This window comes from Trachemys scripta, chromosome 4 (assembly GCF_013100865.1).
Source record: "Trachemys scripta elegans isolate TJP31775 chromosome 4, CAS_Tse_1.0, whole genome shotgun sequence".
Taxonomy (NCBI): Eukaryota; Metazoa; Chordata; order Testudines; family Emydidae; genus Trachemys; species Trachemys scripta.
Genome location: NC_048301.1, coordinates 130,819,569 through 130,832,609, shown reverse-complemented (window position 1 = coordinate 130,832,609; position 13,041 = coordinate 130,819,569). Strand labels below are relative to the sequence as shown.

Below are 13,041 nucleotides of genomic sequence, written 5' to 3'. Positions count from 1 at the left end.
GCACTTCTCTGAGGCCATACAACAGCTTGGGCTTATATGGGCTCATGGGAGGGGGGGAGAAGAGTTGAACAAGGGGCTGTGACCCACGCTGCCGAAATAGCAAGCAAGTGTTCGCATTCCAAACCCTGCCACACTCGCATTCCTCCAATCAGGCGTCTGGCCTGGGGGTGGGCTTCGGAGCCCTGTTAAAGCCTCACTCTTCCCAGCTGCATTTCTCAGACACTGCCAGCTTCCACTTGGCTGCGAGGGACCGCACCTTTTCCCTGGGCGAGAGGTAAGGAAACGGCCTTGGGCCACAGCTTGCCAGGCTTAGGGACTTCCATGGAGCTGGCTTCCTTTTCAGATGGGACCGAGTGACCACCTGCCTGTTTGCTAGACCTAGGTATTAATGCTCCAGAGACAGAACAGATCTGCCCCAACCTCCTTGGCCAAAACTGGCCCCTCCCAGTTGTCATCATCCACCCCAGAGATGACCACATTTCTCTGGTGAAGGGATTCCTCTAGGTATAGCATGAGTCTCCTTGCACCAGTTTTTCACTGGCACAGCTCCATTAACTTTAATGGCGTTACTCCTGGTTTACACCGGGATGGGCAAAGAGGGGGAATCAGGCCCAGCAGGGTTACTCCTGATTTACACTGGGGTGAGTAATAAGGAACTTCCACCCATCGTGTATGTAAATTGCTTTGGGAGGTGAGAAGTGCTATAGAAACCTAAGACTGTTATGTTACCGAGTCCCTCATTGGCAGATAGAAAGCACAGTGCGGGCACAGGATGTTTGTGCTACCGAGTTCAGAATGCATCACTACAAGTGGCAAATGAAACTACATAGTGGCTATTGATTTTTGCATTGTTCTTTGTATAAACACTGCAGAACTGAACATTTGGAAATACACCTAGCCCTTCATTTCTAGCACTTGAAGTAAAACAGTGATTTGGTACTTAGATAATATAGTTCTAACCTACCTTGCACTAGATCAGTGTTAACAGGCATGCCTGAGGCATGTTAAAAGACAAAAATCAAGAAGTATTCATAGATTCCAAAGCCAGAAGGGACCATTGTGATCATCTAGTCTGACTTCCTGTCTAACACAGACCAGAGAACTTCCCCCCTCAAATAATTCCTAGAGTGGATATTTTAGAAAAAGGTTGTTTGGACCATTTAATCCACAGTTAAAACTGGGGGATTATTTGCAGCAAATAATTTATTTAGCTGCTTGTGAACTGTCCATATATTTTCCTGGATTTTTTGTTTGTTTGTTTTTGTTTTGTAGCTCAAAATCAGTTAATTTAAAATTCTGTGCAAACATACTTACCAATGTGTTGCTCATTCACGGTTTGATACTGACAATTTGAGCTATCTTTGCTGGAGGTGCAGAGTGCATGGTGTTTCTGGGCACTGTCTGGATGTAGATAACTCTTGAAATCAAGTTTCTGGCACAAATATTCAAAAATTTGCTTTCCTCAAATATTTGTCAATAGCTACTTAAATATTGCAGTCTTGGCTAACATGGTTTGTTGGGCTCTTGTGGGAAGTGAATGAAGCTGGAGAGAGGTCACTTAAATTTATTCACAAACATTCATATTTTTGCCTAACTCTGTATGTGACACAGCACTTTGCAAAAGAGGATCATGTGGAACGGCTTGATGAATGTTTAGGTAGATCTTTGACTACATGATGAGGGCATGAGAGCTGCCTAGAAGTATGCGAGGGATACGGGCACCAGGAAGGGTCAGGAATTACGGTGGCTCAAGAGGGAACTAGGAGTAATGGAAGGAGTTTAAAAAAATGAACTTTTATCATGGAAAAACTTCCTAGTGGTCAGATCCATAATCTTATTCCACATTCTAATAGAACAGTCTAAATAGTAATAGTGGCACAGAGACTGAGGTGACAGCAAGGCTGTCTGCATTGGCAATTAAACTGAGTTCCAAAGGAAATGCTGGAAGACTTATCACTTAAAGCTAGAATGAACCAAGCCCTGGAAAATGTACTGTTATCCTGAGACCAATCCTGTGCTGGACTATAGGATGTAGTAGGTCTTTCCTATTAGTAATGTTTCTGGATTCAGGCAGCAAAGTTCCTTAAGTTAGCCTCTTATAGCCGGCCTGCGTAATAAATACTGAAAAGATGGGACCAGCTGTTACATGCCACTGGAAAAGGCGGCCATTGTACAGCAGAGCTGATTTGCTGAACAGGTGGTTTGACACATGGGAGTTATTCGTAGACGTGCCTGAAACCTGGGTTTTGGTAGGAGAGTTTCATCTATTGTGGGGATCTGGGACAAAGCTGAGCCTCTGGCCAGAGTTGGCAGAAGGTTTCTCTGGGGTTCAGGGATGTGTCAGTGAGCTGAAAGCCTGCAAGTCAGACAAGACTCAGGGCATGGTGTTTAGGCAAGGCTTGCTCAAGCCCGTCAGTGGGAACCAAACGAAAAGGGATGGCTCGAGCAGAGATTCACTTTGACATTTGAACAGGAAACTCAGAGTGAAAAGCGTTCAAATGGACATTTGGAAACCCACTAACTTTCCAGCCTCCTAGGTCCATGTTCAGAATGCTACAGACAGAGCCGTAGTGTTCAATGCAATCAACGGGCAATAAAATAATGGCTGAGAACGTATTTCAAGCTGCCTTCCTAACAGGCTTTGTTAGCATCACTGCTGAGTTAGCCTTGCTGGTGAATCTTATGTTAGCAGTTTGAACATCACCACTTCAGATGTAAGGCCACTTCCCCAGCTCCTTTTCCTAGGTGTTTCCTTGTGCCGTTTCTTTGCTGACTTTGGACACTGTCCAATGGTACCTAGATCATATACAGAGAGAATAGATAGAATTGAGGAGACACTTAAGACACAGCGGACTCCAATGGAAATAATGATTTGTATCTGACCTTTCACCTGAAGAACTGAAAGCACCTTACAAAGATGGGTGTTGTCTCCATTTTACAGAGGGGGAAATTGGGGCATAGAAGGTCCATGGATTTCAATGGGAATTATGAGCCTAAAAACCTTGGAGGATCATGGCCTAGGGGTACATTTACACTGCAAAGTAAAACCCACAGAAGTGAGGCTCGGAACCAGGGTCAACTGACTGGGGCTCGGGCTGCAGGGCTAAAAAGAGCAATGTAGACGTCCCTGTTCTGGCTGGAGCTCAGGCTGTGAAAACCAGCGAGGGGAAGAGGGTCTCAGAGCTGGGGTCCAAGCCCAAAAGTTGACCCAGCTATTTTTAGCCCTGCAGCTCAAGCCAATGGACCTGGGTTCTGAGAGTCTCTGCTGTCTGTTTTTCTTTGTGCTGTAGATGTACCCTTAAGTGACTTCCCCAGGGTCACGTAGCAGGTCAGCAGCAGAGCCAGGAATAGAACCCAGGAGGCTTGACTCCAGTTCCCAGTGCTACCCACTCGCTGGGATGGCCGAGCGCAGACAGTACTGAGTGCAGAGACCTTCCTCTCCTTGACAGGGCTGCTGGAGGCTGGCAGCGTTTGGAAAGCTAGCAAGCGAGTTAGTAATGAGGTTTCACATCATTTTCTTTGCATGGCGGTGGGTTTAAGATTACAGGACACTTGAGTTGCTGGTGAATCTTACTAGGCCCCAGAGAAGGGATTGGGACCCAGGATAAACGACATGTCAGAGGAGCTAATAACACGCAGCTCTGAGATTCAAGGCAAGAGTTACAGTGTTAGCCTCTCTGCCTTCCTGAGTGGCCAGGGGAAAGTGGCTGATTTCTCTGAAGAAAAGCCAGTCTCATGGCATGTGTCCAATGCACAAAAGGAAAAATGGTGGTTAGGTATGAGAGACCAGCCCTTAATGCTAAGAACAACTGAGGAGCAAAATAGGCTGTTTCCTGGGTTTATTCTCCTCCCCTGCACTTCCCACTCAACATAACTCTCTCTTAGATCATCTCTGGGCGGAGAGGTTGCAATGTACCCTGGGCTGGGCTGGGAGCTCAGAGTTATCAGTGCTGACTGATGATGTTCCTAAGCTCTTGCTTCCTATTTAAGGAGAACTATGTTGCTGAGCCATGGGGGGAGAAACAGGGGGGCTCAGGAAGGGTTATCTCAGCCAAGACGCCATTATTAGATGCTGGCTCAGCGCTGGGGTGGTTAATTTCCCCTTTCTTTGTGAGATAATTATAGACATTCCTACCTGTTTGTGACAAGCACAGATCCTCTCAGGAATGAGCTATTCCCTCTCAGCCAAATTACCATCCCTGCTTCACTGACACTGCAGCGACAGGGAATTTACAAATGAAGGTCTGGCCACCCACAAAAGATGAGTCCTGGAAAGGGTTTCCATTGGCTCAGAAGTGGCATCCCCCTGACTCCGCAGTGTCTCCCTAGGACTTCCTGCCAGGACACAAGTGGCCATTTTGCTTTGGCTTTGGCTGCCGTGGCCCTGCTGAGTCTTAATGCAGCTGAGTCATTCAAAGCTGTCGCTGGCCACAGAAGGAAGGATTCTCCCTGTGTAACTGCAGTAGGTACGTAGAGGGAATTTTCAGGTGGCTCCTTAGCCATTCTGCTGCTAGCCCCCAGCTCAGAAGGCATGGCTGGGAGAAAGTGGTGCCCCAGGGATCCCGGGTGGCCAGAACAGCCCCAGGTGGCCCTAGGATTGGGGAAGGAAAGATGTGGCTTAATACAACCATTGTGCCCTCCCACCGCTACGCTGCAGCTCAGCATCTAGCTCACGGTGTGAGTGGAAAAGCAAAAAATCCCAAATGACAAATGAGTTTTAATATAAAAGCCAGGGAGACAAAGGGATTTATTCATACCCAAAAATGAACTGCATCGCGTGACATCTAATCCAGCTCCAGCTCGATACTTCAGTGTCTCCATGCCTTTCTAGGGCACCCGTCTGCACCAGGTGTGGGGAATCTGAGGAGGGGATGGATCTGTATGCAATGAGCTCTTTGTGCAGGGCCTCATCTGCCTGCTGCTCAGAGGAAAGGGGAGGAGGTGATGGGAGTGTGATGCAGGACACAAGTAAATCAAAATGAAAATTCCTAGTCTAAACAAATACTTGGGTCAGATTGTTCAGGTTTCTCTGGCTGTCCGTGAGTTCATAGAATCATAGAATATCAGAGTTGGAAGGGACCTCAAGAGGTCATCTAGTCCAACCCCCTGCTCAAAGCAGGACCAATTCCCAGCTAAATCATCCCAGCCAGGGCTTTGTCAAGCCGGGCCTTAAAAACCTCCAAGGAAGGAGACTCCACCACCTCCCTAGGTAACGCATTCCAGTGTTTCACCACCCTCCTAGTGAAATAGTTTTTCCTGATATCCAACCTGGACCTCCCCCACTGCAACTTGAGACCATTGCTCCTTGTTCTGTCATCTGCCACCACTGAGAACAGCCGAGCTCCATCCTCTTTGGAACCCCCCTTCAGGTAGTTGAAGGCTGCTATCAAATCCCCCCTCATTCTTCTCTGCTGGAGACTAAACAATCCCAGTTCTCTCAGCCTCTCCTCATAAGTCATGTGCTCCAGACCCCTAATCATTTTTGTTGCCCTCCGCTGGACTCTTTCCAATTTTTCCACATCCTTCTTGTAGTGTGGGGCCCAAAACTGGACACAGTATTCCAGATGAGGCCTCACCAATGTCGAATAAAGGGGAACGGTCACGTTCCTCGATCTGCTGGCAATGCCCCTACTTATACAGCCCAAAATGCCGTTTGCCTTCTTGGCAACAAGAGCACACTGTTGACTCATATCCAGCTTCTCGTCCACTGTGACCCCTAGGTCCTTTTCAGCAGAACTGCTACCTAGCCATTCGGTCCCTAGTCTGTAGCAGTGCATGGGATTCTTCCGTCCTAAGTGCAGGACTCTGCACTTGTCCTTGTTGAACCTCATCAGGTTTTTTTCTGCCCAATCCTCTAATTTGTCTAGGTCCCTCTGTATCCTATCCCTACCCTCTAGTGTATCTACCACGCCTCCTAGTTTAGTGTCATCTGCAAACTTGCTGAGAGTGCAGTCCACACCATCCTCCAGATCATTAATAAAGATATTAAACAAAACCGGCCCCAGGACCGACCCTTGGGGCTGTAAATATCTCACAAAGCAACTGACTTTTCAGACGTGGCCCCTGATTTTGGGTGCCTGGATTTCTGGATGCCCTCTCCTCAGCCTGATTTTCAGAGGTGGAGAGTACAGCTGTTAGAGGGTGCTCAGCATGGCTGACAATCAGTCCAAACGTGTCTCAAGTTGGGCACCCAGAAATTGTGGGCCATGGGGCTGCCCGGAGTTCATCCCAGATGGACACAGAAATCCTGTTCCCATATGTCAAAGAATGAAGGACTGACTGCGCTGCTGTGGTGGTGGTTGTAGCTTTTAACACTCTCTCTAATTTGATTTTTCCTGCTAGCTAACTGAAAATGTCGGACATTGAAGAAATCATCGAAGAATATGAAGAGTAAGTGCTGTGCTTTAAAATCTTCCCTCTCACTGCCAGTCCTCTTCATGCAGAGGTACAGCAGGCAGCTCGCTCTGTGGCTGCCATTGCAATTCTGGTGCAGCTGCATCAAGTCCCATAGAGAGTCATCCATTCTCATTATTACCCAGCCCTGTCTGGAGCTGTGGGAATGGTTCACGTTTTATTAGTAGTAACGACAATGCCCAGCCCGCTAGTTCTTTAGACAGCACTTTTCATCAGTAGATCTCAGAATTGTAGGCCATAAAACCATCCTCCATTCCCATAAATGAGAACCGTGATTAAGTGTTTTTTGTTTGTTTGTTTTGTTTGTTTCTCTTTACCAACCCTCTGATTCCACTGGTGGGGATGACCCAAGCCCCGAGATCCAAACACCTCCAGACTTCAGGAAAGTTGGGACCCAGATCCAGACAAAAACCTTCCAGCATGGTCCCATCTCTGCTGTCATGTAATGAGGGGGACAAAACACAGCTTGTAGAAATGCATAACACAAAGTAGTGTAAACTAGCCATGGAGGGCTCTCTGAACCCCCCCCCCCCCCCCCGGATAAAGCTGCATTGGAAACGGGCTGTCCCATCCTGCAAATATTTTTTAGAGTCCAAAAACTCACCCAATTCCGAATTGGGATGAAAAATAAAAAATCGCAAATCTTCGTGAGTCAAAAACACCAAAAAATTCAGATCAATCAAAATGTCTGAGTTTTGAACCATTTTGTTAGGATTTTGACTTTTTTTTTCTTTTTGACTTTTTTTCAGTCTAATTAGCTAATATTTTTAAATGAACATTTATTTTGAACCAGAATTTTTCCTTTAGTGAATATCAACACACACACACTTTCCTCCTCCTCCTCCCCCCCCCAGCCCCCTGAGTCTGGAGATGCTGAAATGGATGCTGTTTTGAGAACAGTTTGTTTTGACAAATCAGCATTTTTCAATGAAAATACAACTCGTGGAAAAATTCTGATCAGCCCCTCCCCCCTTCCCGGGACCAGCCCCTGGGAGAAATGTGCTGCTCTGCAACCAATGCTCTAACCCAACGGTTTCTCCTTCTGCTTTGCAGGGAACAGGAAGGTAAGAGGAAGAGAAGCCTCTTTCTGCACATCAGGACAGACTGAAGCGTTAAGACGATTCGTATAACCTCAATAACCTGCTCAATCTCTCTCCCTCCCTTTCTCTTCCCCCTTCCTGCAGAGGAGTTTATTGAAGAAGGTAGGTTTTTCCCTGTTGTGTGGAAGGGGCAGGAGGGCACGGGGTGGTTGCTACTGGCTTATTAAGCTACTTTGTTTCCTTTTTTTGCTTGAAATGGTTTGGCTTGGCATGGCTGCAGGTGGGCAGAGCCGTGCAAATACTCTATAAAAAGGTCCTGGGAATGTTCCTTCCAATTTTTAAACAAATTTTGCTTCAGCTGATGTTCAATTAGGGTGAAATTCACCCCGTCCAAGGGACTCACACAACCCACAGGGCGAATGTGCAACTTCAGAAGCACGTAGGCCTCATTCCTCTGCACAGGGGTGAATTTCATCCTAAGAGTTTATTTGGCATTTGCTTCATTAGCGAGGATAATTGGAGACGGGCCTCAACTAAATCCTCAGAGCTGAGCACGGGGAGAATTCAGGATTGAAAACGTTCGCAGCTCCGGCCTGTCTGCGATGAGAATGTGATAATTGAATGGAAGCTGGCGTCTCAACTGACTTGTGTGAGTGACAGTTCAGCCTGAGCTTGCTGCGTTTTCAGTATGAGGACTGGAAGCTGAAGAGTTATGCAGCTAACAGCTTTGCAGCCTTCCCTCGTGTGTGAGTGAGAATATTTGTAATGTCTGCTGGATATTGGTGAAGAAAAGCCTTAATATTCTACAGCTTTATTAACGCCTGGGCAACACCTGCACAGCAGACTCTGGTAAACACCAGGAAAGCTGTAGGACATAGATGGGAAAGTAGAGGTCAATAAAATACCAGCGGACGCTCTAGATGCCACAGCTTTATGATACCTGACTAACCTTTTCCGCTTATTCCTTTCACTGTTGCCACTTTCCACCTTGAAGAAGAAGAAGAAGAATGGATAGAGGAGGAAGATGGTAGTAAAATATTTCTTCTTTCCCTTCCCCACTGCTTGCCAACATTCTGCATATGCAATGTCTGTGATCTGTTGTACATGCTCTACCTATCTATGGGAGTGTGACCTCTTTCTTATTCCCATTGCCTCTTGGTGTTGCTTGTTGTATCTTCCGCCCCACTCCCCGTTTCTGCCCTAAGATCATATCTGAATCCATGCTGCATCCTTGCATTCCTAACTTTCTTTCATTCGCCAAACTCGCACATTGTTTGGTTCCTTCCTTTTATTCCTCTTTCTCTCCTCCAGGTAGCGCCAGTCCTTTAAATCCCTTCTTAGAGCCCCAGTCGCCTACCAGCTTCTCCTCTCCCTCTCTCTCCCACAGAGGATTCTGTTTGTAACAACGCTCCCTCTGGTGGAAGGAGGCGCTTGGATACACCAGGGGTATCAATAGAGCATGGGATAGGTTAAGAGGGGGAATGACTAAAGGCAGTTCCCTTGGGCACCCACCAGGGCCACTTCTGTTGCCTGAGGTGATTCAAGAGAACAATGAAAATCACCCCATCACTGCCCCTCACCGGGACTAAGCATGTTGCGTCCCTTGTTGCCATGGAGAGTGATGGACCTTGACTTGGATGTCCCCATGTGGCACTGCTAGACCCTTGGAAATACCATGAGAGCAGCCTCTGATGACATTTGGCCCCTTCCCCTTCTAGTCATGCTGGGAACACGGCAGGGCAGTCACGTGGAAATGAGGGGGGAATTCCCCCCCTCAAAGCATCAATAATAATCAAGGTCAGTTGAGTTTGGGGTGAAGGTTCAGGTGAATTCCCATTTTATGCAAACCAAACCATTACTTGTCTCCATTCCATGGCCACATTGCCTTTCCCCCTCGGATACCCCTGTGGCTGGCTCATGGTGACATGTACTTTTATCAGCCAGCCAGCCTGAGTTGCTCCCCTCACCTTGCATGTTGTTCCACAGACCAAGAAGAGCACATAGAGGAGATAGAAGAGGCTGTGGAAACCCCAGCAGAAGGTAGGTGGTTGAACCTCTAGGAGAGATCACCCTCTGCCCAGCTTGCTCTGGCCTTTTCATGCATTTCATTGGGCTACCTAATCCCTGGGTTGGATTGCACAGCTGAGCTGCAAAAACTCAGGGATGCTTAAGATTGCAGATCATTAACTCAAGCTATAGCTGGACAAAGGACCCATGCCTCCTCCCAGCTCCGCAAAGGGGTCGCTCTCCCTCAGGGGTGCAGTTCCCAGAATGCTGATGCCAAAGGTAGAACTGGGGCCGATCCTGCAAGGTGCTGAGTGCTCTCGGCTCCCATCATGAAGGCACCAGGCGCTCCTTCCATGGGGTTGTCGGTACTTTGCAGAACTTTGTCTAGAATGTGCAGGATATTGGAGTTGAGATCCAAGAGAAGAATTTTGCCTGTAAGCAGGATCATAGATCATAGGATAATAGGATATCGGGGTTGGAAGGGACCTCAGGAGATCATCTAGTCCAACCCCCTGTTCAAAGCAGGACCAACACCAACTAAATCATCCCAGCCAGGGCTTTGTCAAGCTTGACCTTAGAAACCTCTAAGGAAGGAGATTCCACCACCTCCCTAGGTAACCCATTCCAGTGAAAAAGTTTTTCCTAATATCCAACCTAAACCTCCCCCACTGCAACTTGAGACCCTTATTCCTTGTTCTATCATTTGCCACCACTGAGAACACCCTAGATCCAGCCTTTTTGGAACCCCCCTTCAGGTAGTTGAAAGCAGCTGTCAATTCCCCCCTCACTCTTCTCTTCTGCAGACTAAATAATCCCAGTTCCCTCAGCCTCTCCTCATAAATCATGTGATACCCCACTACACTGGCCCCACTGCCCCGATCATTGCACTAGGGAAAATGGAACCACACCTCCACCCAAACGGAGAAGGTCTTGCTCCCCTCTGCAGGCCTCATGTCCAAGTCACGCTCCCGCCGTCGATTCCCAGCTGCACCGCTCCACAAAGAGCCCTGGGAGAATCTGCATCAAAGAAACTCCCTGAGGCTCCATGCCTCTCTGAGCTGATCTATGGGGTGAGGGGTAATATGCAGAGTCAACCCTTTGCAAGCTGCAGCAAACTCCTCCTCCTCCTCTCCAGCTGGCTCTGCTGACTGGCCTGTAGTGGGCAGAGCCACGTCTCCAATTACTCCTGATCCTCTCCAGGCCCATTGGTTTGTGTGATGTCCGCCATCTTGGTCGACACTGGGGGTTGAACCGGGGCCCTCCAGAGCTAAAAGCTTGAATCGCTACAGCCTGAGCTCAAGAGCCAGGCTCCCTAGCTAGGGACTATAAACAGCATCCTGTCCTCTGCCGCTCAGCACAGACGGGGGCACGTAACAGACTGGCCAGTGGGTTAAACTCGCACAGGAGTGGAGGAGCTGTAGCTCTGCAGGAACTGGATCCAAGAGTAGCCCTCAGGGGTAACTCTTCCCTCTCCCTGTTCCCCAACCCCTTGGAAACATGTTGCAGTTAAGATCACAAGCAACACAATTCAGTGCTGAGCAGTGGGAACAGTCCACTGTCTTTAGACTCACTACCATCTTCTGTGTGGTGTACAGCACAGAGCACCCCATCAGCCCTGAAATATTAACAAAATCATGTAAATAAAGAGAAATAGCACAGCTAGGAGCAGGGCCGGCTCTAACTTTTTTGCTGCCCTGCCATAACCCGCCCCCCCCCCCCCCCGCGCTGCCTCACCCCCAGCCCCCCCGGGCCGGGCCGCCCGCCCCCCCCCCCCCCCCCGAGCGCCACGCCGGGCCCCCCAGAGTGCTGCGCTGCGCCGGGCCACCCAAATCCCTGGTGAGCCACTCTGGGCCGCCCAAACCCCTGCCCCCCCCCCAAGCGCTGCGCCGGGCCACCCAAACCACCGAGCGCTGCGCCGCCAAAGCCCCCCTCCCCCTCCACCGTGCCGCGCTGCCCGGCCGAAACACCAACAAAAAAACTCCTTGAGTGCCGCCCCGCCAAACAAAAAAACAAAAACACCGCGAGCTCCCCCCGCCACCCCAACATTGGCCGCCCCTTCTAAGGTGCCACCCCAAGCATGTGCTTGGTCGGCTGGTACCTGGAGCCAGCCCTGGCTAGGAGCTGGCATCCTTCTGCTGTTGGAGAGGTCCGTATCTTTCCTCAGCCTGTTCATTTCCAGGTGTAACCCACACACCTCCTCAGTGGGGTGTTCTGTCCCATCGAGTGGCACCAAGGGGTGAGAGAGAGCAGGGGAGGGGGAAAGAGATATTCATGAGTTTGCTCCACAGTCTTAGCTAAGGGCCAGCTGGCTTTTAGGTTATGTAGTAGAGGCTCATTCACTAAGCTCCTGAAGTCCCAGGTTCAGTCCTGCCTGCTGACAACTGGGGTCCATCAGTGGTACACAGGCTTAAAGCCAAATTCTGGTCTCTGTTACACTGCTGAAAATCCAGCTTGGCTCTGCAGATTTCATTAGGCCCATTCCCAAGCGACAGCGGCATGACTAATATCAGAATCTGCCCCTTACGGTGTAAAAATTGTCCAGAGCTGTCTCAGCTGTGATCATTCAATACCAACATGCTAGCTGTGCAGACCCAGCCTGTGTGAAGAATGCTAGGAATTCCTCAGGGCATTCATTAGGGAATGTGTCTGCCTGCATGGCCCGTCTGTGATCGAATTGTCCTTTCTGCTTTTAAAATAGAACACGAAGATGAAGCTAAAGAAAAAGAAGGTAAGAGCAAGACTGGGGAGAGGGGTCTGTTCACAGGCTGGTCAGTCCAGGCCTGATCTCATTTGTTCTGAGCCCCAGGTCCCCACTGTTCCATTGAACTCCTCTGCTACTAATAATGGAGCTTCTGATTCAGTGGCGTAGCCAGGGTTGCAGCCGAGGAGGAGCGGTGGAGAAAAAAGGCGTCGGTCCTTCGGTGGCATTTCGGCGGCCCTATGCATGTGCCAAAAGATGGAGCGGCGCATGCGCAGGGCCACCCCGCTTCCCCATCCAGAGCGCTGTCCAGGGCACCGAGACCCCCGGCCACGTTCTCAGGGCCGGAGTCCCGGCCGGAGCGCCGGGAACCTGCTGCACCGGTCGGACCGCCAGGAGCCCGCAGCCCCGTTCCGCCGGCCGCCCGGATCGCCGGGGGGAGGGAGTCAGCAGGCCAACCCGCGGCCCCGTTCCGCCGGCGCCACTTTTGGGGAATGTGGTCAGGGGAAGCAGCTGCTTCCCCTGAACCCCGCTAGCTACGCTACTGTTCTGATTCCTGCTGTGCAAAAGGCTCATGGCCAAGAGGGACTCTCCCTGCCCGCCCTGCGCAAAGGGCCCATGAGGCCCCCATGGGCCATGTGAGATTGCTGTGATCGAGCCTTGTGCTGCACAGGGGAGAATTTCACACACAATGTGGTAAGAAGGGGACGTTCTCCTGCTTTCAGAGTTTAAGTTCAGTGGGGTAAATGGAAAAGCTTGTCTGGGACTCTCAGGCCTTTCGAGTGAGCTAGGGCTTGGTTTGGAGGGAATCTGGGGTGTCTCCCGTTGAAACCCTATAGAGCTCCTGTTTCCACCTGAAGCCAGTTTTCAGCTCTGTTTTCC

At 49.6% G+C, this 13,041-nt stretch overlaps 1 protein-coding gene across 7 annotated transcripts in view; it reads left to right on the top strand.

Moving 5' to 3' along the window:
* Window positions 1-171: 171 nt before the first annotated feature.
* The window catches only part of TNNT2 (troponin T2, cardiac type), a 36,356-nt gene continuing 23,486 nt past the window's right edge, over window positions 172-13,041 (top strand). For 2 of the 7 annotated variants that reach the window (XM_034767567.1, XM_034767562.1), the window contains exons 1-6: window positions 173-274; window positions 6,343-6,390; window positions 7,468-7,478; window positions 7,599-7,616; window positions 9,441-9,494; window positions 12,160-12,189. In XM_034767567.1, coding sequence (XP_034623458.1) covers window positions 6,353-6,390; window positions 7,468-7,478; window positions 7,599-7,616; window positions 9,441-9,494; window positions 12,160-12,189 — 151 coding nt within the window. In that variant the 5' untranslated portion in view covers window positions 173-274; window positions 6,343-6,352. The other 5 variants (XM_034767564.1, XM_034767563.1, XM_034767565.1 and 2 more) reach the window with 5 other exon arrangements.